At 32.8% G+C, this 24,907-nt stretch overlaps 3 protein-coding genes across 3 annotated transcripts; 1 reads left to right on the top strand and 2 right to left on the bottom strand.

The window, feature by feature from the left end:
- The first annotated feature begins 454 nt into the window (after positions 1 to 454).
- Positions 455 to 3,208, top strand: LOC114399153 (putative serine/threonine-protein kinase-like protein CCR3). Its single transcript, XM_028361282.1, has one exon. The coding sequence runs from the start codon at positions 618 to 620 to the stop codon at positions 3,003 to 3,005; it is 2,388 nt and encodes a 795-aa protein (XP_028217083.1). The 5' UTR covers positions 455 to 617; the 3' UTR covers positions 3,006 to 3,208.
- A 2,313-nt stretch (positions 3,209 to 5,521) lies between these two features.
- Positions 5,522 to 10,599, bottom strand: LOC114399144 (phosphoinositide phospholipase C 2-like). Its single transcript, XM_028361272.1, has 9 exons — positions 10,062 to 10,599; positions 8,958 to 9,154; positions 8,284 to 8,419; positions 7,935 to 8,207; positions 7,612 to 7,841; positions 7,043 to 7,160; positions 6,426 to 6,578; positions 6,256 to 6,342; positions 5,522 to 6,073 (listed from the first exon to the last, which is right to left on the bottom strand). Exons 1-9 carry the CDS (start codon positions 10,368 to 10,370, stop codon positions 5,774 to 5,776), a joined length of 1,803 nt encoding a protein of 600 aa, XP_028217073.1. The 5' UTR covers positions 10,371 to 10,599; the 3' UTR covers positions 5,522 to 5,773.
- A 7,555-nt stretch (positions 10,600 to 18,154) lies between these two features.
- Positions 18,155 to 23,025, bottom strand: LOC114399135 (phosphoinositide phospholipase C 6-like). Its single transcript, XM_028361262.1, has 9 exons — positions 22,575 to 23,025; positions 20,827 to 21,023; positions 20,553 to 20,688; positions 20,233 to 20,460; positions 19,925 to 20,145; positions 19,722 to 19,839; positions 19,127 to 19,279; positions 18,967 to 19,053; positions 18,155 to 18,506 (listed from the first exon to the last, which is right to left on the bottom strand). Exons 1-9 carry the CDS (start codon positions 22,932 to 22,934, stop codon positions 18,192 to 18,194), a joined length of 1,815 nt encoding a protein of 604 aa, XP_028217063.1. The 5' UTR covers positions 22,935 to 23,025; the 3' UTR covers positions 18,155 to 18,191.
- Positions 23,026 to 24,907: the final 1,882 nt, after the last annotated feature.

The following is a 24,907-nucleotide window of genomic DNA, read 5'->3' as shown; positions in this document are numbered from 1 at the left end:
AAATTAAAAATTATAGAAATTAAAAGAATAATTAAGAAAAGTTAAATTACTTATTTAGTCATTCTTATCTTTTTAGTCCATATAGTTTGAAAATGATCTTTTTAGTCTTTGTAATTTATATTTTAATTCTCTTTTAATCTCTCTATAATTTAAAAGTATTTTTTTTAATTTCTATAATTTTGGTCCTTGAAAAAGAAAGTAAAAAATAAAAATCATGAAACTATAAAAATTAAAAAAATCACTTAAAATTATAGGGACCAAAATAGAATTAAAAGGTAAAATATAAAAACTAATAACAATACTTTCAAAATATAAAAACTAAAAAAAAAGTAAAAATTATGAAATTATATTAATCAAATAAGTAATTTAACCTTAAAAAAAATAAAATTAACGTGAGAGATAAATTGCTGAACCAAACATGGCCTAAAGAAAAAGAAAAGGCAAACACGTTCAAAACCCACGCTATCTGATGTCAACAGAGTCTGCAACAAACACCCTGAAAAGGTTTCACTTTCACCGTACCCTTCAACTCTCTTTCTCATTCTCATTCTCATTCCCTATGCCAATGTCGCTGAAACAATCGCAACCCCCAAATCCAAAACCCATTCTTTCGCACAATGAAGAATAATAAATCACCCTTCTCCGCCGCCACCTTCACTCTCTTCAACGCTACCCTGTTAATCCTCTCTTCACTATCACCAACTCATGCCCTCGGTTCTGCCGCCACCCTCGCTGCCACCTCCTCCGCCGTATGCGGCATGGTGGCATCGGAGCCGACGCGGCGCATTGCGTGCTACCGCCACGGCGAAGTCGTCGCCGTCGCCCCCAACGTTTCGTTCTCGGCGATCTCCGGCGGCCGGAGCTACTTCTGCGGCCTTCGCTCCGGCAACTACAGCCTCCTCTGCTGGGACACCCTCTCCGGCTTCCAAAGCAAGAGGCTTTACAACAATGGCACTGTTCTATTAGAGAATCTCGCCCTCGGAGACTCCCAGGTTTGCGCCACCGTGGTCGGCGCTGGAACGGCGTCGTGCTGGAGAACCAACGCCGCCTTCGAATCGCCATCTGGGTCGGACCGGTTTGATTCCATTTCATCTGGGTCGGGCTTCTCTTGCGGAATTTTGAAGGGTAGTGATCGGGTTCGGTGTTGGGGTGTTGGGTCCATAGCGAGAAAAATGGAGAGTGAGTTTGGGAACATGTCTTTGGTGAGTCTTGTGGCTGGGGAGTCACATATTTGTGGGTTGAATTCAAGTGGGTATTTGGTTTGTAGAGGAAGTAACGATTTTGGTCAAATTGATGTTCCTGAAGGAGGGGCTTTGGAGTTTTCTGGTTTGGCGCTTGGGGCTGAGCATACTTGTGCTATTCGGAGATCCAATGGTTCTGTCGTTTGTTGGGGTGGGAGAGGGTTGTTTGAGGATGATGTTACAAAAACTGTTTCTTTTGAGGTTATTGTTTCTGGGTCCAATTTTACTTGTGGATTGACTACAAACAATTTTTCAGTCATTTGTTGGGGTCCTGGTTGGGCTAATGGTTCAGGTTATGAGATTCCCTTGCCTCCTATTCTTCCAGGGCCTTGTGTTCAATCTTCTTGTAGTGAATGTGGGATATATCCTCAATCTGAGTCTTTGTGTTCTGGCTATGGTAACATTTGTAAGCCAAAGCCTTGTTGGCCTGAAATGCTGGTGCCGGCTCCACCTGCGGTGGTGCCAGCATCACCACCGGGGCCTGCAGCTTCTCGGTCGAAGGCCTTGACTAAGGGGTTGTTGGCATTTGCCATTGTTGGATGCGTGGGAGGTGTTGCTGGGATATGCACTGCGATTTATTGTTTGTGGACTGGGGTTTGTTTTGGGAAGAAGAAAGTTCACAATTCTGTGCAGCCGACAATCACTAGAGGTGGCAGTGTAAATGGTGTGGGTGGTTCTAATAATAGCATTAGTCCTCCTTCAAGATCATCCACTATTAGGCGTCAAGGGTCACGGATAATGAGGCGTCAAAGGAGTGGAACATCATCCACAAAGCATCCTGAGAGGGCTGAGGAGTTCACTTTGGCTGAGCTTGTTGCTGCCACCAATAATTTCGCCCTTGAGAATAAGATTGGTGCTGGAAGCTATGGTGTTGTTTATAAAGGCAAACTCTTGGATGGTCGCGAGGTGGCAATCAAAAGGGGTGACACTAGTACCAAGATGAAGAAGTTTCAAGAGAAAGAGACTGCGTTTGAGTCAGAATTGGCCTTCTTATCCCGGTTACACCACAAGCACTTGGTTAGGTTGGTGGGGTTCTGTGAAGAGAAAGATGAGAGGCTGTTGGTGTATGAGTACATGAAGAATGGGGCATTGTATGATCATTTGCATGACAAGAACAATGTGGACAAGAGTAGTAGTGTCTTGAATTCTTGGAGAATGAGGATCAAAGTGGCGCTGGATGCTTCACGAGGGATTGAGTATCTCCATAATTATGCAGTTCCATCTATAATTCACAGAGATATCAAGTCTTCCAACATTCTCATTGATGCGACTTGGACGGCAAGAGTATCCGATTTTGGATTGTCATTGATGAGTCCAGAATCCAACCATGATTTCCGACCAATGAAGGCAGCGGGAACAGTTGGATACATTGATCCCGAATATTATGGTCTAAATGTACTGACAGCAAAGAGTGATGTCTATGGGCTTGGAGTGGTGCTGCTAGAACTATTAACAGGAAAGAGGGCTATATTCAAGAATGATGAAAATGGTGGCACCCCAGTGAGTGTGGTAGACTTTGCAGTGCCACTAATTATGGCGGGAGAGTTGGCAAAAATTTTGGACCCCAGGGTTGAACCACCAGAGATGAATGAAACAGAAGCAGTGGAGTTAGTGGGATACACTGCTATGCATTGTGTAAATTTGGAGGGGAAGGACAGACCAACAATGGCTGATATTGTGGCAAATTTGGAGCGTGCTTTGGCTCTCTGTGATAGTAGTCATGGCAGCATTTCCAGTGGTACAATCTCCATTGTATCTGACTGACATTGAAACCCTGGTAAAGGGGAAGCAAAATAGAAAAATGTTCCCTTATTCTTGATTCTTTCTGATAAATTATATGGGTATACTCTTGGGGTGTAAAGATTAGGAATGTCACCTAACATCAAGCTGTAGTGCTGAATTTTGTGAAACACTAACAGCCAGTAAAATTGATCAATTATAATTTTCTGTTACAATTTTTTTCTTTTCTTTTTCGTATCAGAATTTGGTTTCTTTCTCATGGTAAAAATAGTTTTTAGCATTTGCAACCTGCAATTCTTGTATGCCTCGCACACACAGGTAAAGTATAATTTGTGCCTAATGCATGTGACATTGTGTGCAAGTACACTAAAATTTCTGTAGCCTCTCTTTTTGTCGTTTATGCTACACGTTAAAGCAGTGTGTGCTTGATGCAAGTGCAACCTCTATGTTAAATGTCAAGGTTTGGGCTAATACGTTTAAGGCATTGTACTTGATGTAACGTGTAAATTTAGAACACTTACCCCCATGAACGTATTAACTACGAATTATTTTGTTTACATTTATATTTTGGTCGGAGGAGATGAAACTACTTATTTTGGTCACACGCGTTGAAAGGGAAAATACTTGTAGTTTACCAAGTCTAATGCAAATTTGACAAGCGTGTGAAAGAGTGTGAACAAGGGTTGGCTTGCGCTTGAAAACACAAATCCTAGTGTACCCTCATTCTAGGTTGCTATGTGTTTGAGTGAGTAGTTGAGCTATTGGGCCCTAAGAAGCACTGTAATTAACCCTTTTTTCTTCTTTATCACCTTTCCAAACATGGACCCCATCAAAAAATAGATTGGTCTACACATTTTTTAATTACTTAGAAAGACATTGCTGACTTCTATGATGGGTGGAAGAGTCTGAATAGAGAAAAGGAACCAATTCAAGAAGTGGATTGGTTAATGACTTGTTTGCCTATCGCTCCTTTCTAATCACACGTCAGCTAAGTTATGGGGGTCAAGAGTTATGATAAATGATAATAACCAACGTAGGCTTTGAGTTCACATTTTTGAGGACTTAGTCAGAAACAATTTTATTGAAAGAAATTATTCAACTGGAATTTTCTCTAGACTGGTCAAATATGGAACGGTGCTCCCATGGCTCAAAATTAATGACACTCGCAAATTCTGCACATGCTGGGCTAAGGGTCATGGGCCATAGGCCCTAATGGGTTACTAAAGTTGGAATATGTTGGGGCCGTGATGGTGATGATGAGTGTGTCCTTTGTAATTAATGACAAGTTAGTGATCCAACCCGCTGTTGTCCATTTATGTTTATGCTAACTTTACAGATATATGTACCCAAGAGGAGTGTCACTAATATACTTTTTTTAATAAAAAAATTTGTTAAAAAATGACAAAACTACAAAATTTGTAATTTATGTCAATATTTGTATTCAAAAAGTATGCTAAAGTGTGTTAGTATTTTTCATGCATCTAAACTCCAAGCCCCAACTCAGAAAGGCTCTATATCTCATATTCGGGATGTGTGGTAACATCACTGTTTTTTTGGTGTCTATAAACTCTAAACTAAAATTTATGATAATGTATCTTTGTTTTGAATGATTCATTAATATTATATTCAAATGCTATCTCATTAACATGAGTAATGATACTTTGATACATAAATATTTTAGACATCTCATTAATACATTTTATATATTATCTCTCTCTCTTATCATATCCATCACTTTTATTATTTACGTGGCTACTTGCAAAACTTAAAGGTCCACATAGAGGGGGAAAATTACGTGAGATCAATTATATTTCGAAACAAATAAATAACTAAAAGTTTCATTTTTATCCACTGCCGATAGGTTGGTGTAACGATTTTCATTCACAATTGAGTAAAAAAATTACCATAAGTATGACATTTGTATCAGATGAAAGTATAAAACACTTACATTGCCAGATTATTCTAATTAAATTCAATATCTAATAACCAACATTTACACAAAAACAATATAGATAGATAGAGTTAGGACTTAGGAACAGTGATATATAGAGAGATCTGTAAATTTTTATCCAACTTTACTTCCAACTTGATTATTTATATTAATAATATATTTTTTTAAAATTATGTTGAATAATTTATGCATAGTTTTTAATTAAAATTTAATATTTTTTTCAGTCTAAGAAATAGCACTAAATAGACAGGGTCAGGAAAACAATAAGTAGCACCACGCCTTAGCTCTTTTCTGTTTGCCTATCAAGCTGTCATGAACATCAATAATTTGTTGACCGTCTATTTCTTCCTTCAAGTCTATGATCTACTTCGAGAAGAGATAACATATTTTATTGTCTTTGACCAAGATATCTTAACACGTGTTGCTGTTATAGTATTAAACAAACTTGCATATTACGTATTCATGCTAATTGTCAAACTTAATCATTGTTTTTGTCTTTTGTTTAAAATATAAGGAATCTAAAATAACTTTCATGCTTTTAAATTAAAATTTGTAAATTGAGAAAACATCAAAGATCAAAACCAAGATATGAGTACAGATGACTTAAAAAGTATCTCATACAAAACACGAATAATTTCCTTGTGTTTATATTGACAAGCCTTACAAGACAAACAAGTCTCCTCAAGAAAACAAAATACACAACACATTTTATTTCTTACATCATTTTACGATATCATCCAGCTACTACAAACAAACTCTTACTACTAACACATCTTAATGACTGTACATAATAATAATAATGATAATGTAGAGCAGAAGGATGCACATGCACTGCACAGAATCAATTATTAATAAATTCAAAGCGCATGAGAAGCTTTACAGTGTTGTATTTATCCCCCTTTTGGCTATGCAGTGGAATTGCTCGAATGCCACTTCTAAGCTCCCAGATAGGTAGGCATGCTTGTCCACCAAAGTCATCTTTCTCAGACATGTCATACTCATGAACTTCTATGCGAAGCAACGCCAACTCCGGAACAGTGAGAGGGAACTCGAATACCTCATTCCATGTAGGTAACCAGTTATCCTCTATTGCCTTAGTTCTCTTCATTATAGTATCATTAGGGACTCCAGCAATCCCCACCTGCATAAAAATGTTTATCAAATCACACAACAACTGTGCCATGAAATAGGTGAAAACCAAAGGGAAGGTATCATAATTCATATGCATGCAATAAATAGCAAGGAACAGCTACCCTTATGAATTGAAAAATGAATTGCTATGACAAGAATCCCATGCTTTAAGAGCATATCATCTTAACTTACTCTTGTGTAGAAGTCTGGAGGTGAATATTGATCAAAGTGTGTATGCTTGAAATCATAGTACCATCCTTCCCCCATATATACAGTCACCTAAGAATAGGAAGAGTATGATAACTGTTAGCATTAAACTAGAGATACTTGAATGAGGCAGCTGATTGACATAAAACCCTTGCCTTCAAAGTAGTCTTCACAGGTAACTTAGCTTTAGGATTGAAGACCTCGTCATCTGGACCAGTCTCCAATAGAAAATTTGGTTTTTTAACATAACCACACCCTCCATTGGCTCTGAACATTCCATGCATCAACCAAAGAGATCTCCCATACCCCTGGCAATGAAACCAACCACAATGAAAACTGAATCATATTTATCATATTCAATAATATACTTCATGTCATGATGTGTGTAATAGCAAGCAACTATACAGGTGGAAGAAGTGTGGATTCTCACATCCTAACCCGTGGAATCTTGCAGGCAATAACACATCAAGGGATTCAGTAAATTATAAAAATCAAGCTAAAAAAAGGACTTCACCATATTTCAACAAGCACATTGCTAGACATCAAATGTTCATTGTAAAATTTGTATCACTAAATGTTAAATGTTTATTGAATTTTGTTGGTATCTTTGAGGTTAACAATTTCTTATTCCCCCTGTCTCCTCAAAGAAGAAGAAAGAATGAACTGACAGAATGAAAATACAAAGCAATAGCAAAAATTGCCAAACAGAAAATATTAAACAAGGAAAACAAAAAATGGGGAAGAGAATGAAATATATGCAAGAGGCAGATACCTGCATGTTAAATGCAACCATCTGAGCTCCATGCATCCACCCAATTAATGGGTTATAATTTGATGAGTCAATGCGAGTACCTTTTGGATACACCCTTAGTATATTCCGCTGAGTAAACCTACAGCAGGCCAACAATAAGGAAATAAAAATTAATTCAAATAAACACAATAAAACATTCTACAATGGGAAAATAGTCAACAAATGTAGTAGAAATTCTACAAGCCGAACATCACACAAAAAGGTTTCAGTTTGTTTCAAAGAATAGATTAACCATTGGGCATGCTGCCAAAATCATATTATTGTTAATGCAGTCAGACAGTTCTAATGAGCACAAACTCTGTCAGACAAGATGATAAGTCAGCCAACTATTAACATCATTAAATATTAATAAGTCATACACTTATGCAGAGCACCATCATGGGAACACAATATTTAACAGTCAATTTTTAGAACATTTTGCATGACAATAAAGAGTTAGAGGATGTTCATTTATTCATTCTGAAAGGGGGTTCAACCACATTCAAATCAATTCTACCTTAAAAGGACTTACTAGAAACATTTAACAATACCTGACAATTTGTTGTCCATGATTTATGGCAGCCTTTTCAAGCTGTTGCTCACTTAAACTTAGACGTCTCACTTTATCAGGATCCACTTTGAGGCATTCTGCTAATCCACCTTTAGGCTTCCCAGCATGAATTGCAATTAGACGTCTATATTCTGGAGCTTCATTATGATGTGACTTGTCTGATTCATCAAATTCTTCCTCATCATTAAGATCTTCATCCACATTGTAGTCCTAAGATGGCAAAGCATAAAGTCAATTAACAAATTTACCTTATAAAATTAAATGTAATTGTAATTAATATGCACGATTGTTTTAGTTTCTAACCTTGTAATCCTCTATAGTACCACCTTTCAAGCTTGGGACTTCCTTCCCCCAAGCTTCATCTTCGCCTAATGCCTTTCCATGCTGTGAATCATCCCCTTTCTCCTTTTCGTGCTGTGAATCATCCCCTTTTTCCTTTTCTTTTGCCTCAAGGTACTCCTTAGGTGGTTTGGTTGATATAATAATTCTCTTTTTAAGTGATTCAGGAGAAGGGAATTCCTTCACACTTTCTGAGTTAGGAGTAAATAGTATGTCTCCAAATGTTTCAGTAACCATCTAAAAATTTGGATAGGATTGTCAACTATTAAGAATGTAAGCATTATGAATCCCAATAAAACTCCAAGTAACTAACCTCAGCCACTTTAGCCTGGAGATCTGGCGTAAGGTGGTCTTCTAGGGTTATTACAACTGGATATTCTGATGCCACAAAGGCATGATCCTTAATAGACCTCAAACATCTTATGAGCTCTACAGGAGTAGTCAATGTCCTAGACATGTAAACAACAATGTATCAAATTTCCAAGTAAATAATTTCTGGACCCAGCTGGCAATATTAAACAATATATTGATATAATACCATTCATATATAACCTGTTCAACAATCACGATTTCAAGTGAATTTTTAATAGGAAAAGATTTCAAACTTATGCTTCAATTATGCCAGATAAAGATTGCAGAGGTCACATTGCAATTCATCAACTTTTTACTTCAACTGACTCTGGCAACATCATTCTCAAGAAAAATGAGAAATAAAAAAAATAGAAGGATGTATCTTTATCAAATTGTTGGAGAAATAACATTGTTTACAAAATTTTGTCTCCAAGGAAATTCATGCTTACACCCAACTCAAGACAGCAAGTCAGAGAAGAGAAAGATAGCTAAAATAAATAACAATTTTCAAAACTGTTAAATTTATTTCTTTGACTTCTGCCTGATCACTAAAGAGAAATGAGGGGAAAAGAGAGACAAAACGAGCTGGCATGAGTTCATGTATGAAAGTCAGCATCATTCTACCTGTAAGCTTACCTTCCATGAAGAACATCTATGTTATCCTTTGATGCATTAGGCCATATGTCCAATTCAATCACCCGCACACCTCTCTTCAGTGCATTTATGATCGGGACGTCACTGCAGTCGCTGCTCAGCTGATTCCCAGTTAAATAGGAATTATGGCCTGTATATATGAAATAATGTGACAAGGGTAAAGTCATATCATGATGCACCTGAAATGGAAGAAATAATCACACAACACACATTGATCAGAATAAGAAAATGCATATAATTAAGCATGATACAATATCAATATTTATGGAAGTTTGCGACTTGTAAAAAATTTGGATGAAATTCAGTATGTAAATCAAAGCTTTGCCCCTGAAACCCCCTGTAATATCTCGGGGCCTGATTTTACCGAATTAAGGCACTAGAAAAGAAGATCCTAAACTAAATGACTGATTTCCATAAACACAATAAAAATCAATGCCATATATAGCGTATCCAACAATAAAGGGTATTTCAATGAATGGAATATAAAGCAAAAGGCTCCATATTCCCTGCAATGCCCTATACTTCCCAAAAGAAGCAACTTATAAGAGAATGGCTCAACTGCATAAATGATGAATCCATTCTGAAATTTTTTTTTTTGGGGGGGGGGGGGGGGGGGAGGGGACGCTAATCCTCAATCCTGTTATCATTTTCTATTAGGTAACTTGAATTACAAATCCTCGTAGTCAACAGGTCAACCAAAATGCAATAAAACTCGGACTTTTTTCTTTGCGGGGTGAGTCCAAAAGTACAAACTAGGAAACCAAGAAGAAGCTAAATCACTACAGATTCAGTTACGATTGATCCTTTGAGCATAACACTAAACGAGAACTAGCATGAGTAGACCAAGCTTTTGCAAAAACGAAAGTAAAACCAAACACCCCACTTTTGGAAAGGTACAGCAAACAAATACAGTATTTTTTTTTAACAAAAAAGTCAATGAATCCAGTAAAATCCAATATAGGAGAAAAGAAGAGCACCCAATTGGAAAGTAAAGAATGCCAAAATTCAGATCTCGTAGACCCAACTGAGTATGACAAAAACCCAATTAGGAAAACACAAAAAGTTGAGTTTTTTTTTTTTGCTTACCCCATGAGAAGGAAGAAGAGGGGGGTTATCGTCACTGAAGAGGTACTTGAAGAAAGTTTCGAGATTGAGGCCAGCGCCTCTGCGAGGGAAATGCCTGAAGCTGTCGATGATGGCTTGCGCGTCTTCTTCGGTGGCCTTCTCTTGCCTTTGCACTTCCACGAGAAACCTTTTGAGATGCGAAGGTGTCATGAACTCATTCTCGGAGTACTCCTCGAAGAGGGTCTTGATCTCCGACGGCGCCTCCGCCAGCGCCAGCTTGAACCGCCGTCGCCAGCAGAAGCACACGCTGTATGTCTGCTTCGAAGTCATGCTTCGCTCCTGCTCTCTGCTCTGTGTTCTCTTTGGGTTTCACTTCGAACACGAATATGTGCGTGTGTTTCTGCTTTAACGTTGTTGTTGTGTTGGAATGTGGCAATGAATGATAGAGGAAGTGGAACAGGAGAGAGAGGTTGTGGAGTCTAAGTGTTTAACAAAACAAAACAAAACAAAACAACGCAACACAATTGGAAGTGGATCGATGCTTCAACCGATGACGGTTTTAATTACCGTACAGTTAAATACGTGTACTACTATCATTTAAGAGTAGCATTATTTATACCGACGAATAGTAGTAGTATAGTATCCCTTTGAAAGATAAGTGAACATACATAAGCCATGGACAAAATTAAACACAAATAAATAAAAAATTAGCTGTAACTTTTTTTTTTCCCTTACCGTGTGAATGCTAAGAGATAAATTAGGAAATTGGATAATATTAATTATATTAGTATCTTGTTTCTTTTTTTAAGTCAAAACATTAAAAAGTCAATCTTGATTCGTCCAGTTCTGCTTCAAGTATATCCAAATTGAGAAATATTATTAATATTTTAGATTTTATTATACAATGAGTGAAAGTTCAGTTTAATTTTTAAGAATTAAGAAATATAATTAATATTTTAGATTTGATAATAAAATGGGAGAAACTTTCGTTTAATTAGATGTTGACACAATAACTTTTTATACAATAATTGAAAGCATTAATTAACTACTGGTTTGAGGTTGTTCTATTTTAACAGTAATCTCAAGATTAATATCTACTCAGGTTCAATATTTAGTGAAAGAATTTTGTTGAAAAGAGTCTTACACAAAAATTAAGAAATCAATTTACTAATATTTTAAATTTCATAACAATTAGTATTATTCAATTTCCTAACTTTTACTAAAATTACTCGCTTCAATTTTTTTTGTATATATTAAATTTTATTAATTGAATTATGGGATATTCTTACATTAACTTAACAGATTATGTATATCAAAAGTTAAATAAATTAGACATTTGTTGCTATATAATCTTATAGTCATCATTTACTTATATTTTCAAAAGTATATTGAAATGAATTCATTTAATAAATTATTAAATAATTATAAAATTTAATAAATATTTTATACTTAATATATTTAATAAGAACTTTTAATTTAATAGTTGAATTAATAAAATTCAGTACATTTTATAATACTGAATATTTTTTTTTACGAAAGTAACTTGATCTCATTTTTATATATATAAAGTGAGCACCTTTTGGGCTTTTTTTTCCAAAAATATAATCATACATGTTAAAAGATTGAAATTGAACAAAAGCAATTACATCAATTAACAGCATAATTGACCCCATATAGAAATATCTCCATCTTTGTGAAAATAATTTATATAAGATACTACCAACCGTTGATATAAATGATATCAGTCATATTAGGATTTAAATTTAGTTTAACTCTTTCGAACCAAATAAATCAATTATATTAAAAAAATATTTATCTTATTTATGAAATACATCGATTATATTAAAAGAAAAATATTTATGTTATATAGACTCGTAGTCTCCAACAAAAATTAATTATTATTTCTTTTGGAAACTACTTTTACGAATAATCGTAAAACAATTATATAAGACACTATAAATAGAAATATCATACTAATGCAAGTTGAATAGATCTGACAAAGGAATAATGTATCGAGCTCGTATCGTATTTAGTAATATCAGATTATTTTAGAAAATTAATTACTTATATTTTAAAAAAAGAATGTACTTAAAATAGATAATTATTTCGTTAAAAAGGTTAATTTTTGTTGTATGTATTTTGGTACTTGCATTATTGAAGTAGTGTTGAGTTAACGGGAAAAGTTGGCTAAATATGATTAACCTGAAAAGCAGGATGTGCCCCCATTGTGAGTTTTGGCGTGTCCACATGCTCTCAACAAATAATCATTAATCAAGACGACGATCTTTCAATTCCAACCATTCTCGTCTCTAAAGAATTGTCAACGTATTGCAACATTATCTATCTATTTGTACGATAAAGCAGAAGATAATTTATATAGGTTTTGTATATATTCACATGTCCTGCATGGATTTTTTTTAATAGTTAGAAACATGAAATAATAATTTGGTCCCACTTTGCCCCCATGCAATTGTTCGAAATATTGACCGAGCCAGTGCTTGGAATAATTTTGAAAGCTGTAACGAACATTTTCAGTCTTCCTACTTTGGTGGTTTTAGTCGAACAGTTCATGTTTTGCTCTGAAAGCAAAAAATTTTATACATACGGTAGCGCAGTGTACGGATATTTTGAGGGAGGCTTAAAAATGAAAATATTAAAGGAATCTTTTTTTATAAGAATTTTAAAGAGATTTAATATATTAAATAAAATATTAATTTTTTAGCTTTTTTAGTAGCTAAATCATTTATAAGAATTTTAACACTTCACTCTCAATATATAAAATAGTTAACTCATTCAATCTATCGAGTAACATTGTTAATTTTAAATATAATTTTTATTTTTAAAAATGAATCAAGAGTTTTTCAATTTATTCTCATCTAATTTTTTTAATTTTTAGAAATCAAATAAAAAATTGAATATGATTTCATATTTGAAAATGTATTTAAATTGACTTTCAATTAAACATGTACATTTAAATACGGAATGATTGATACAAATAGATTTTCTGTTAAATGTATGATCTTGACATCAATATTTGCACCAAATATTTTTTTTCCCACATATATCAATTATAGATTCATTCATTAAATTTAAACTCTATATTAATTTCAATAATATATTTGTAGAGAGGAAAGAGGTAGGATGCGAAATAGATATAAAATAATTTGCTTAATTTTTTTAAATAAATAAGAAAAATATACTTAAATTATTTATAATAATACTTACATCTATATTTAATATTTGTGGTCTTATTAATAAAAATAATACCAAATAATATATCATACTATAACTTAATTTATTATTTAATAATTAAAATTAATGGAAAATATTTCTTTGAAAAATGTATAAAAATATTGAGATCCTAAAAAATTGGAGGCCTAAGGCTGTTGCTTCAGTGGCCTAGTGACTTACATGGCTCTAACATATGGCTACATATTGTTTTTTTATTTCTTTTCTTGATCAAGAGGTTTCCAGATTAATTCTATTTAATATTCAATTAGTTCATTCTCCATATATGGACCATTTTAGGATAAAATATGATAATCATGATTTTATTTTCAAGTCAAAGATTGAATCTCAAATTTTAATTTTAAAAACTCAAGTCTCGAATTATTGGTATTAATAACTTTTACTTTATATATTTTTTTTTGAATTAATACAAAATCACACTTCTTAAACTCTCTTTAATATATCGTATAGAAGTCTCATTGTATAACAAGAACTTTCTAGATCTAGTCCTACCCTTATTAAAGTATAATTTGAAACCATCTTTGCTACTACCCCTCATTTGTAACCCATGATTCATAGTTCATTGATTTATATTGGGTAAAATTACCTTGCTACTCTAAGCAAATTAACTCCCTAGCTTGTTGCTGGCTATCATAGTCCGTAGGTGTAAATTATAAAAAAAATAAAATCAGTAAATTTATTTATATAAATATAAATAAAATAAAATATAAAAATATAAAATTTTATTTACAAATTTAATAAATTTTAAAAATTAAGAAAATACAAGTGCACACTCTCATGTCTAGGTCTGTTAGTGGCTATGATCTCATTAGACATGTCATAACAATCACACCTACCCTTTGTACCGTCACATGGGTTTTGATGGCACCATTACACTCAACTCAACCGTACATTTTTTATTTATTTGGAAAGTCAAGACCTGCTTTCTAACCTATGGTCAAATTGAAGCAATAGGTGTTGTCTTCAAATTAGCCTGTATGATGTTTGTTAAAAGAACTACGAACCTGTTCCTGTTAGTGTGTTGTAATTGACCATCTTTGTTCCGTCCGAAACATTACATGAGAACACATATGTAGCTCCCCTATCTTCTAGCTCATAAGGTCGTAATCTTACAGATTTTAAGATAATGTCTGAACAAAGATTATCTTAAAGACTTTGACCTTGTCATCCATGTCCTTAATAATATAGATATGGTCTCCTCATTAATAATATGCTTCCATGAGAACACATGTTGCTCCCCTGTTTTGTTTGCTGATGTTATTTAGAAGAAAAAAATAGTTTGTCTTAGAATATCCTTTGAATATATTATGTATTTGACTTGTATCTAACTGGAGAAGTAATCTTAGACATTATCGATCCTCAACTTTATTATATTTCTTTATTTGATTTTTAGTTTTTTTTTTTTGTTTTGTTTTGTTGGATTAGATCGTTTGAACTTAATCTATTTGGTAACTTTGGAGTGTCGAATAATTTATTAGGTCGGGAGCTCTATTCCCTAGTGTTGGGTTTTAGAGTGGTGCCTTTGATGGCAGAGAGAGAGAGAGAATTTTTTTTTATAACTATGGGATGTGCCTAGAATTGTTGGCAGAGCCACCTAATGGAGATTAGCAAGTGAATGCTATATTTTCTAGCTTTGATACTGGATTTTTGGTCCTTGCAATGTCTTAATAATGAAATATATATTTCTGGGGTTTCCTTAACTATGATGAAACTTCAGTTCAGAAAAAAAAACCTATGATGAAACTTACAATCTAGATTGACTTGAGAAATTGCAAGTATATAATTTCACGTAACTATATTTTATTATTATCAATTTATCACGATTCAATAAAAATTAAACAGAAGAAAACAATTGACTAAGAAGAGAATAATGTGAGAATAAATTCGAAGATGAAAGATTAAGAACGAAAAATAAAAACACAAGATTATTAAGATCGAGGAAAATCAATAAGAATAATTTCGAGATTGGTTTTCACTCGATAATTATTAATGGATTAACCTTTATTACTTACATGCTCTCCGATTGGTTCAATTTCAAGGTGAATTAACCTAAAGTATCATACTTTTCATTTGAGGCATGAAAGTGTATTTAATTAAAATTCTTGTTTTATTTATACAAAACGTGTTTATATAAGTGAATGAAAGATTTCTAAAATTAGAGAAATTGAAGTATTGGGATTATTCATAATGTCTTTTCAAATTAAATTATATCTTTATCAAAGCAAAGTGATCGTGTGTTTTTTTATTCTTCTTTTTTTGAAGAGACAAGGTAATCATATCTTATCCTTATTAAGAGGAATCAAATCAAATTTAAGAATAAGTGTAATTAAAACCTTATTAAGAAATAATGATATTCAGGACAATCTTTTCTTGAATCTTCACAATCTAAGAATATGTGTAATTAAAACCTTATTAAAAAATATATTTGGTGAGACAAAAAAAAAAGTGTTATTAAATATTGCTTCATTAAATTTTTGTATTCTATGTGTTAGCTGTATTTCATGGATTGCTATAAAATACTCGTACCTATACAACTCCCAACACAACTCGAATTCTTTATTTTTAGGAAACAAAAACAGTTCTAAAAGAAAGGAAGGACAATTTAGGCTAAGAATTTTATGAGGAAAATTTACCTCCCCTTATATTAGTTTAGGAGATAAAATCAAGTATTTTAACAAATTATAATTTTGATTTTTTTTAAATACACTAAAAGTATAATTTTCTAAAATATTTCTGAAAATAATTTATTAACATACCCTTAATTTTGAACAAGAGTATTTTGACAAGTTATATTCTCGATTGTCATAAAATATAAGAAGTAACTTACTTAAATACTTGCACTAAATATCTATTTTGATATGCATGCATTCCTAACTCATCTTTCCGAATTTTGACTTCATTCCAAAAAAGGCAAAAATGCAGAAGCTACTGACCAGATGCGGATCCATTCTTCCAAATCACAGATCTAAACATGCGTTAATTAGCACATGCAGATCTATTTTCCAAAATTGCATTTCCTAACATGCATTAACTATAAATTTACAATGCAACGTGCAAGCATACACGTAGATATGTGTATGTATACGCTGTGTGCACGTAATTTAATAACTATTTGTTTAAAAAGGAAACATCCTTTGGCCTATGTTAAACTCTTAATTTAATCCAATAAGATCCACCAAATAATAAAAGGTTTCAGTAGTTTACCCAAGGTTTTAGATTTAAAATTTGTTACTTCTATTGTACAACGACAGAAAATGAAAAACCTCAATGGGTAAGAATTTTGGGGTTTTAAAAACTAAAGGAAAGGGAACCTTTACTTCCCCAGCTTTTTCCCTCATAAATTCCCATTTTCCAAAACAGTAATGCCATTGGGAATGCATTTTATCTTTAAGGATCTATGCATCTACGAGAATATACGACAAAAATTATCAAAGGACCGGCACAACACTGGAGTATTCACTATCAAATACAAGGGCAAATCAAGGGTCTCCTTCAAAATGGTTGAATTGCGATGCGACACCTCCAGTAACATGGAGAGAGATTCACCATCCAGCATCTTCCTCATCATGTACATATGTATTTGACTATTTGTCACTAGCAAGGTGGCATATGCTACCTTTGTGGCTGTGTTGACAAACATCTATCAACTTATTTATTTATCAGCAACTTCATTGTAAGGGTATGACATCAAATTCTCATCTACATTATGCCTTTCTGGTCTTAGGTCTCGCATCAGCATATACACCTTAAAATTCACAACACTCGGGTATAAAATTGGATGTTGCTAATATGTTTGTGTTTTGTTGAAGGTGAAGATAAGTTAGATAGATAAACCTCTTAAGCCCATAATATAGTCACAACAATCTTCTTGATGCCCCTAGTCACACTAGTCAAAATGAAAAACACCTAGGAATATGATATCATATGCATGTAATCATTATACTTAGTTCACTTCAACTGTGATAACTGTTAGATTATGAATATATTTTGGAAGTTAAATTATATAAGAATTTTAAATTTTTTTCTCCTAATTTTTCCTTTAAGTTTTTGCGCAAAAAATATTAAAAATGATGAATTTATAATGCTTACTTAATAAAATAAAATCCAAAAAAATGAGCTAACTAAAAAAACAGGCTAATTAAAGAAAATATGTTAATTAAGGAAATATGACTAATTAAAGAAATCATCTTAATTAAAAAAAATAGACTAATTAAATATTTCCCTCTTATTTCTTAATATTTCCCTCCCTCCATTCCATTTTCATGATAATGAGAAGCTAAATCCTTGGGAACTTGGTCTCCAATTACCCTTGATGTAATTTTTTTCCTATCTATTTATGAATATTACATTTGCATTATCTTTTCCTGTGCTTAATATTATTATTGTGACTTGATCACCCATTTGTATATTAAGTTTTATGGGTAACGTTGAAAAACGTTATTTTTTAATAGAACTGAAAAAATGTATCTAAATAAAGTCATCACTAGAGATAAGTTGATATTTGTTTAACATGTTATACATCTCTATTCACAAAGGAATTTGAGAAAAAAAATAAATAAATGAGACTATTTCATATGAGAGACTAAAATTAGAGTATATTAATAAATGCATGTATAAATTGAAATAACTATAAATAGAAAAAAATTATTAACATTATATCATCGAGTAAGACTCATAGACTAAGTTTCTCACATTCTCATCTTTTGAATTTTCTTCTATAATAATATTGAATTTTCTCATCTTTTCTATCTTTAATTAATTAATTTAAATTATTATTTTTCTACAAACTTTTTAAATATTATTTTAATCAAATATTCATCTAGGTATAAATAAAATTACATTCTAGATAAGTATAAATAAAGTTACAAAAGGATGCTATACTCAAACTTCATTTTAATTTTACTATTGACTAGTTGGTACACTATCAACAAACTGAAACCGCATTAAAAGCTTTACAGATTTTAATTGCTCGCCCTTCTGATCAAAAAGTGGGACGGCACGGAATCCAGATCTTAGCTCAGAGACGGGTAAACATGTTTGTCCACCAAAGTCATCCTTTTCATGCTTATCATACTCTCGAACTTCTATTCGAAGCAAAGCTAGTTCAGGAACAGTCAAGGGAAATTCAAACTCTTCGTCCCAGACGGGAAACCAATTATCTTGAATTACCTTGGTCTTCTTATTGGCTTTATCAGCTGGTACTCCAACAATGCAAACCTGTTATATAAATTAATCAAATGCTAAGTATAATATATTTTTTGTTTCTCTCTCTTTTTTCCTCTTGATAAGTGCAATTACACAATTAGCTCTTCAGATTCTAGCCAGCCATCATCAACAAAATAAAATATCTTTAAAGGATTTCTAACAATAATTTTTACACAATCTTAAAACTATATAGTCTGCTCTTCAAGGTATATGCACATCCCACACAAATTGCGAAATGCAGATATAGGAGATGGTTATAAAAAGTTGAAGGGTTTCTAACAGTCGTACTAAAAAAGGTTCAGCCCAATAACTAGTTGGAGGCGTATCAATCATTATTGAAACATGAAGACTAGGCCACATTTTCAAGTTCAATTGTCAAAAACATCTCTTCACGAGATGTTCAACTATGTCCATCCACCGACAGATTACTACTGCCCCTGATCTGCAATATTAGTAAAAATATCGAACTCACCTTTGTGTAAAAGTCCGGTGGAGAGAATGTATCAAAGTGTGTTTTGCTGAAATCTGAGCTCCACCCGTTTCCCATATATACTTTTACCTATAGGTCGATAGGGGAGAAGTTTAAAAGATGTCACCAAATCAATTGGTTTCCTTTTCAAATAGTACCTTACCTTCAATGACTTCTTCTCTGGCAATGCTCTTTTAGGATCAACAACCTCATTATGCGGACCTTTTTCTGTCAGAAATGCAGGCTTTTTCACATAACCACACCCGCCATTTGCTCTAAACATGCCTTGCATGTACCAGAGTGATTTTCCATGCCCCTGATAAATAAAAACAAAATACTAAAATGTTAGCATCAAAGGATGCACTAAACAAAAGAAAAATAACATCATACTAGCTACTATGACTATTAATTAAGTATTAACAAAATACCTTACTAAGAAAAAAAAGCACAAAATCCATATAGCACTAGCAATGATTGTTCTATTGGTAACACTAAAATAGTGTACAGTAAAGAATTAAATATATGTGGACACATCTTAAGAAATATTAATTCAACATGCATTAAGATTGCTCCACAACAGAAAATAGCTCAAAGATGTATCCATGCATGCTTTCACTAGCTTCCTGAACATCCAAGTTTGCAACTGTATGATAAAATTTTCACATGGATCATGTGTGGTAGAGTGCATCAGGACTAGAAATAGAGAACACTAGGATGAATCTTTTTATTTGAAACAACCTTGGTCACAAGTCCCTCACCTGCATGTTAAATGCCACCATCTGAGCTCCGTACATCCATCCTATATGTGGCCTGTAATTTGAGGAGGTAACACGTGTTCCCTTTGGATACACCCTGATAATATTCTTCTGTGTAAATCTAGAAGCATAAAATGCTACCATCTTATTTGAGAGGTTGTCAACTATAAAGTGTTGAAAGCACTAGTATTTACTGAGTAGGATACCTAACAATATCAGATCCATAAGTAGCAGAAGCCTTTTCAAGTTCGTGTTCGCTCAAGCTCAAGCGCTTTACGCCCCCAACATTGTTCAAGTGGTCCTTTACATGACCCTTTGGCTTCCCAGCATTGATTGTAATCAAACGTTTGTACTCTGGTGCACTCTGTTGGTCTGATTTTTTATCACGAGCACTCAAGCCTTCCTCATCAAGATCATTTCCATTTGACTATCCAGTTGGGTGGGGAGATGACATAAGCACGCAGAGCTTATAAATGCAAATCGAATTAGACACAAATATGTTCTTTATGCTCACCTTCTCATCAACAACCTCCAATTCAGGGATAATGCATGGGGATAATGATCCTTCTTCATTTGATTCCCTCTCACTGTCACTATCCTTGAATTGTTTGGATTCAAGATATTCTTTTGGTGGTTTGGTTGATATAAGAATTCGACCTTTCAACGACTCCGGCGAGGGGAATTCTGTCAGAGGATCTTCATGAGGAAAATAGAGCATATCTCCAAATACTTGAGCTATCATCTGCAAATAAGATTAAATTTGCATTCAATGCCTACAAAAATAGGGACTTGAAGTATATTCTTTTTGTGTGTGTGGTAACAATGGAACATTACCTCTGCCACTCTAGCTTGAAGAAATGGTGTAAGGTGGTCCTCTAAAGTTATGATGACCGGGTAGTTAGATTTAACAAAAGCATACTCTTTTATGGACTTTAAACATTGGATAAGTGAGACAGGAGCAGTAAGTGTCCTGAAATATTTCAGAAAAAAGGTTCCAAAGCAAATGCATTTTACAAATTGCACCATGAATGTCTGAAAACTCTAAAACATCAAAAGACAGAAAGAAAATAGTCATCTAGCTCCACAAGATTGAACTCAAGATCAGCACCTTCCATGAACTACGTCAATATCATCTTTAGTTGAATTTGGCCATAAATCTAGTTCAATTACCCGCACACCTCGTTGCAAAGCCTTTATGATTGGCACATCACTGCAAACGCTGCTCAGCTGATTCCCAGTCAGGTAGGAATTGTGCCCTGTATATATGAAATAATGTGACAACGGAGCATTCATATCATGATGTACCTGGCATCACACATCATTCATATTGTTAACAAGAGACAACAACATTCCTTAAAATAATAATAACACTGTAAACTAGATATTGTCCTCAACCTATATACTCGTTTTTTCCTGTTTCATCTCCGATACTATATAAATTGGCTTTAACAAATGAAGTGCATTTATGATTTAATTTTAGGCACTCTTACACTAGTATAACTATTGATCATTATAAGCCAATGTCAGTCACAAACATTACATGTAACTGCAGAAGAAAAATCCAAGTCAGTTTCACTCCTTATTCAAACTTTCCTCTTTTAGTTGGAGGTCGTGACATCACAATTATGGCACATAAAGAAAATATCACTGCACAATACATACATGCAAAGTAAAAGATTTTCAGTTAAGAAATATCTTAAAATTTTTTCTAAAGATCCAAGATTTTTAAAAATTAATTTGTGTTTTTCTCATAAAAAAGTAATTTTCCAAAATTCATCTAATCCCATCCTTTATCTATTTGTTATCTGACAAAATCTGACGAGTGTTGTAAACAAGTTAGACTTCCCTATGTTGTTGGCCACTTGGCCCCATAATGTGATGTGACAGTTCACACCTTCAATTCCAATTTTTGTCACTTGGAAGGACTCAAAGTAATGAATGGTTGAGAAGCTAAATTCTATGTCTTTTAAAAAGCTATTAAAGACGGGGTCCCTTTCTTGTCTGTTATATAAACTTTCCCATTTCTCCTTTCTTTGCTCCTCCTCTTTGTGCAGTAAAAAGAAGAGAAAGAGAATTATAACATGTCGAAATCAGACAATAAAGCAACTTAATTAGTACAACAGCGAATAATTCATCAAAACATACACATACACACACAAATATCCTTATGACAACAACCACCCCTTTTTTTTAACGTATTCCCTAATGTTAATCTATTGAATAGAGATCACGCAAATATGCTTTGTCTATGCATTCTTTTTTTTCCAGAAATTAATTATTTCAAAATTTAGATACCGTGGAAATTGATTTTGCCATTTTCATATACATAGGGTGTGTTTCCGAACCAGTTGAACGCGTTGAAAAAAAAAAATCCATCACATTGCTTTAGTTTTTATGTCTTGAAACATGTGTTTTCTAGTTGAACGTGAATTTTAAAGTTGAAACAAATACACACTTAGTCTTCAGAAATCAAACCTTGTTAACGTAATTAAATTTTAAGGACTAACTATCTATCAACTTTATTAGATTTTATCTGGTAAAGACTTCATGCATCTTTCACATGAGGCTATCCTGCTCGTAAAATCATTGTAAGCGACAACAAAACTCTATCTAGGACTCGAATTTAGAACAACCTTATACAGTTACACCCGTTAATTCATGTGCTCGGTGATATTGGTTTATTATTTTAGTAAAACCTTATCATAATCAACGTTAACAACAACAACTAACAACATGACAAAATGCTTATACTATATGGCACGTAATATTTCATTGCATAAAATAATAATACGTAATGAACAAAAACGGTTTTTGTTTTTGTTTGTTGCAGTTTTTCAGGGAAAGCAAGAGAGAGACCTGGGATTTGAGGGGATCGTTGAAATCGAGAAGGAACAAGAAACGGAAGAACTCGTCGAGGGTGAGCCCATTCTTGTTGTTGTCGGGGTGGTGGTGGCGTTCGGAGTTGGTGTCGTTGGTTTGTTTGCGCGATTGAATGATGCTGTCGAGGATGCGGTTGGAATCCTCTGCGGTGCAGTCGGTTTCACGCTGGTGGTCGTGCAGGAAGCGGAGGAGCTGGTGGGCGGACATGGAGGAGGCGGCGCCGTGGGAGAAGGCGGAGAAGGCCTCCTTGACGTCCGGCGGAGGGGCCTGCTCGGAGACGTCGAATTTTCTGTTGAAGTACTTGAACATTTTGTAGCTGTAGGTGACGGTGCCCATTGTTATTGGACACAGAGGAATGAAGAAGAAGAAGAAAGCGATGGGTATGAAATAAATAATATATGATGAATGAAAAACTTTTGAGTTTCGAGTTTGGAAGAGAGAGAGAGAGAGAGAGAAGCACCATAAACATAAAAATGAAATGCAATTTAAGCGGGATTCATCTTCCTTTACACTTTCTACTGACTAACACGTAAATGTTGCTTTTTAGTAAAAAAAATAAAAAGTTCTATTTCCTCTTATTTTCCTAAATGTATGTTTTTATTAACTTTATTTTTTATAAATTTATTAATATTATTAAAAGTGATATCAAGAGCCTTTATAACAAATGAAATATATGTTTAAAATTAACTGCTCTATGTGCCAAAGGTATAAGTAAATGAAATAGAGTAATAATTTTATAAATTAAAATTAATCTTATTAAATACATGAAAGAAAATAATAATTTTATAAAATTAATCTTATTAAATAAATAAAATAATTTAGTATTAATATTAGACAAATATTAACCAATGTAGTATTAAAATTAATCTTTATTAGGAACATTAATGAAAAAAAATAATTAATGTTGCATTAAAAAAATTAAATGTAGTATTTATTTTGGGATAATTTTTTTTTATCAAATACGAGACTTATTTTGGAAAAAAAGAACAAACAAAAATAAGTTAAACTCAAGTTTTATTTATTTTTCGATAAGTTGATATGAAACTTTTAATTATGATTATTTATATAAATGAGTTAACCTTTAATAATTTGTAATTTTACAAGTCAATATTAAATTTTAAGTTTTTAATTCGAGACTCCCATGTTTATCCTTTTAATCACAAATATGTATTCATATTTGAAATCCTAAAAGATTTGGATAGGAAAAAGATGCACACAAACAAATTAAATTGTTAAAAAAAATTATAGTCATTCAGTTTTTGTATGTGTATCTCTCCCACTAAACATTTATAATATTGAAGAGGATGCACACATCCTAATTACCGTTATCTTTACTTCAATAAAATTTGAGAAGAGAGAAGTGACCAAATAGGAGAGAAAAAGTAGTTTTAGAACTCAAAAAATAATGAGTATGTTTGCATATTCATTTGGGACCTCAAACATACTTTTATAACTCTAAACTCACTTTTGTATCATATTTAGAGTGTGTTTGAATTTTTGTTGAGAGTGATCCAGAAGTATATTTAATAATAAAATCAATTTGAGATCATATTTGATTATCCTCAAATTTTAAGACAAAAAATTTATTTGAAAACTCAATTTTTGAGAAGTGGAATAATTTTGCAAACTTAAGTTTTATTTTTCTGAAAGGCATTTGTAAACTTAAGTTTGTAAACTTGAATCCAAACATTCACTTGGATTCTGGTAAAATTGTTTCTATAACCTACATTTAGGACACATTTGGGCTTGAATCATAAGTAACAAATGAATTACTTTTAAAAAAATTACTTTTAATTTATATACTTATAATAGAAATATGAAGCAAAAGTATATTTGATGCATATTATTGAAACAAATTTTATTTTATTAGTATACTTTTGAACAAAACATATTCAAATAAAAATCATATTATTATAAATTTATTTTTATCAAAGTTTACAACATTCTTTTGATTCAAACTTATATTTGTAAATTTTAATCTAAACATACATAATATATCATTTGGTGAACAAAATAGGAAGAAAAGAAGATAATAAAATGTGAAATCCATCCAAAGTTACAATTTTAATCTTATTATTTCTTATCTACCTCATAAGATCAAAATATATTAAGAATAAATATGTTTTTATAAGATTTTTTTTCCACTTTTCTGTCCAATCAAATAAGTAGACAAAAAATTGAACTTCCTTTCTCTTATATTTCTTTTCTACTTTTTAATCCAAACACCTTAAAAATCTATTCACTTTTTATTCATTCTTTCTTCTCTTACTTCTTTTCACTCTATTTTTATTTCCCCTAGTGAAGGATGA

The sequence above is a fragment of the Glycine soja genome, chromosome 2 (genome assembly GCF_004193775.1).
Source record: "Glycine soja cultivar W05 chromosome 2, ASM419377v2, whole genome shotgun sequence".
In the NCBI taxonomy this organism is placed as follows: Eukaryota; Viridiplantae; Streptophyta; class Magnoliopsida; order Fabales; family Fabaceae; genus Glycine; species Glycine soja.
The sequence above is the reverse complement of the archived record's forward strand: the minus strand, read 5'-3'. Positions and strand labels throughout refer to the sequence as shown.

What these genes read in the sequence shown, in the direction of transcription:
- LOC114399153 (XM_028361282.1), top strand. Translation starts at nt 618, where the DNA reads ATGAAGAATAATAAATCACCCTTCTCCGCCGCCACCTTCACTCTCTTC.
- LOC114399144 (XM_028361272.1), bottom strand. Translation starts at nt 10,370, where the DNA reads ATGACTTCGAAGCAGACATACAGCGTGTGCTTCTGCTGGCGACGGCGG. An exon ending in ATAGATGTTCTTCATGGAAG is followed by an intron (nt 8,420 to 8,957) that starts GTAAGCTTACAG and finishes TTACATGTCTAG; the next exon opens with GACATTGACTACTCCTGTAG. An exon ending in TCCAGGCTAAAGTGGCTGAG is followed by an intron (nt 8,208 to 8,283) that starts GTTAGTTACTTG and finishes CCAAATTTTTAG; the next exon opens with ATGGTTACTGAAACATTTGG.
- LOC114399135 (XM_028361262.1), bottom strand. Translation starts at nt 22,934, where the DNA reads ATGGGCACCGTCACCTACAGCTACAAAATGTTCAAGTACTTCAACAGA. An exon ending in TATGGATCTGATATTGTTAG is followed by an intron (nt 19,840 to 19,924) that starts GTATCCTACTCA and finishes TTATGCTTCTAG; the next exon opens with ATTTACACAGAAGAATATTA. An exon ending in CAGAGAAGAAGTCATTGAAG is followed by an intron (nt 19,054 to 19,126) that starts GTAAGGTACTAT and finishes ATCGACCTATAG; the next exon opens with GTAAAAGTATATATGGGAAA.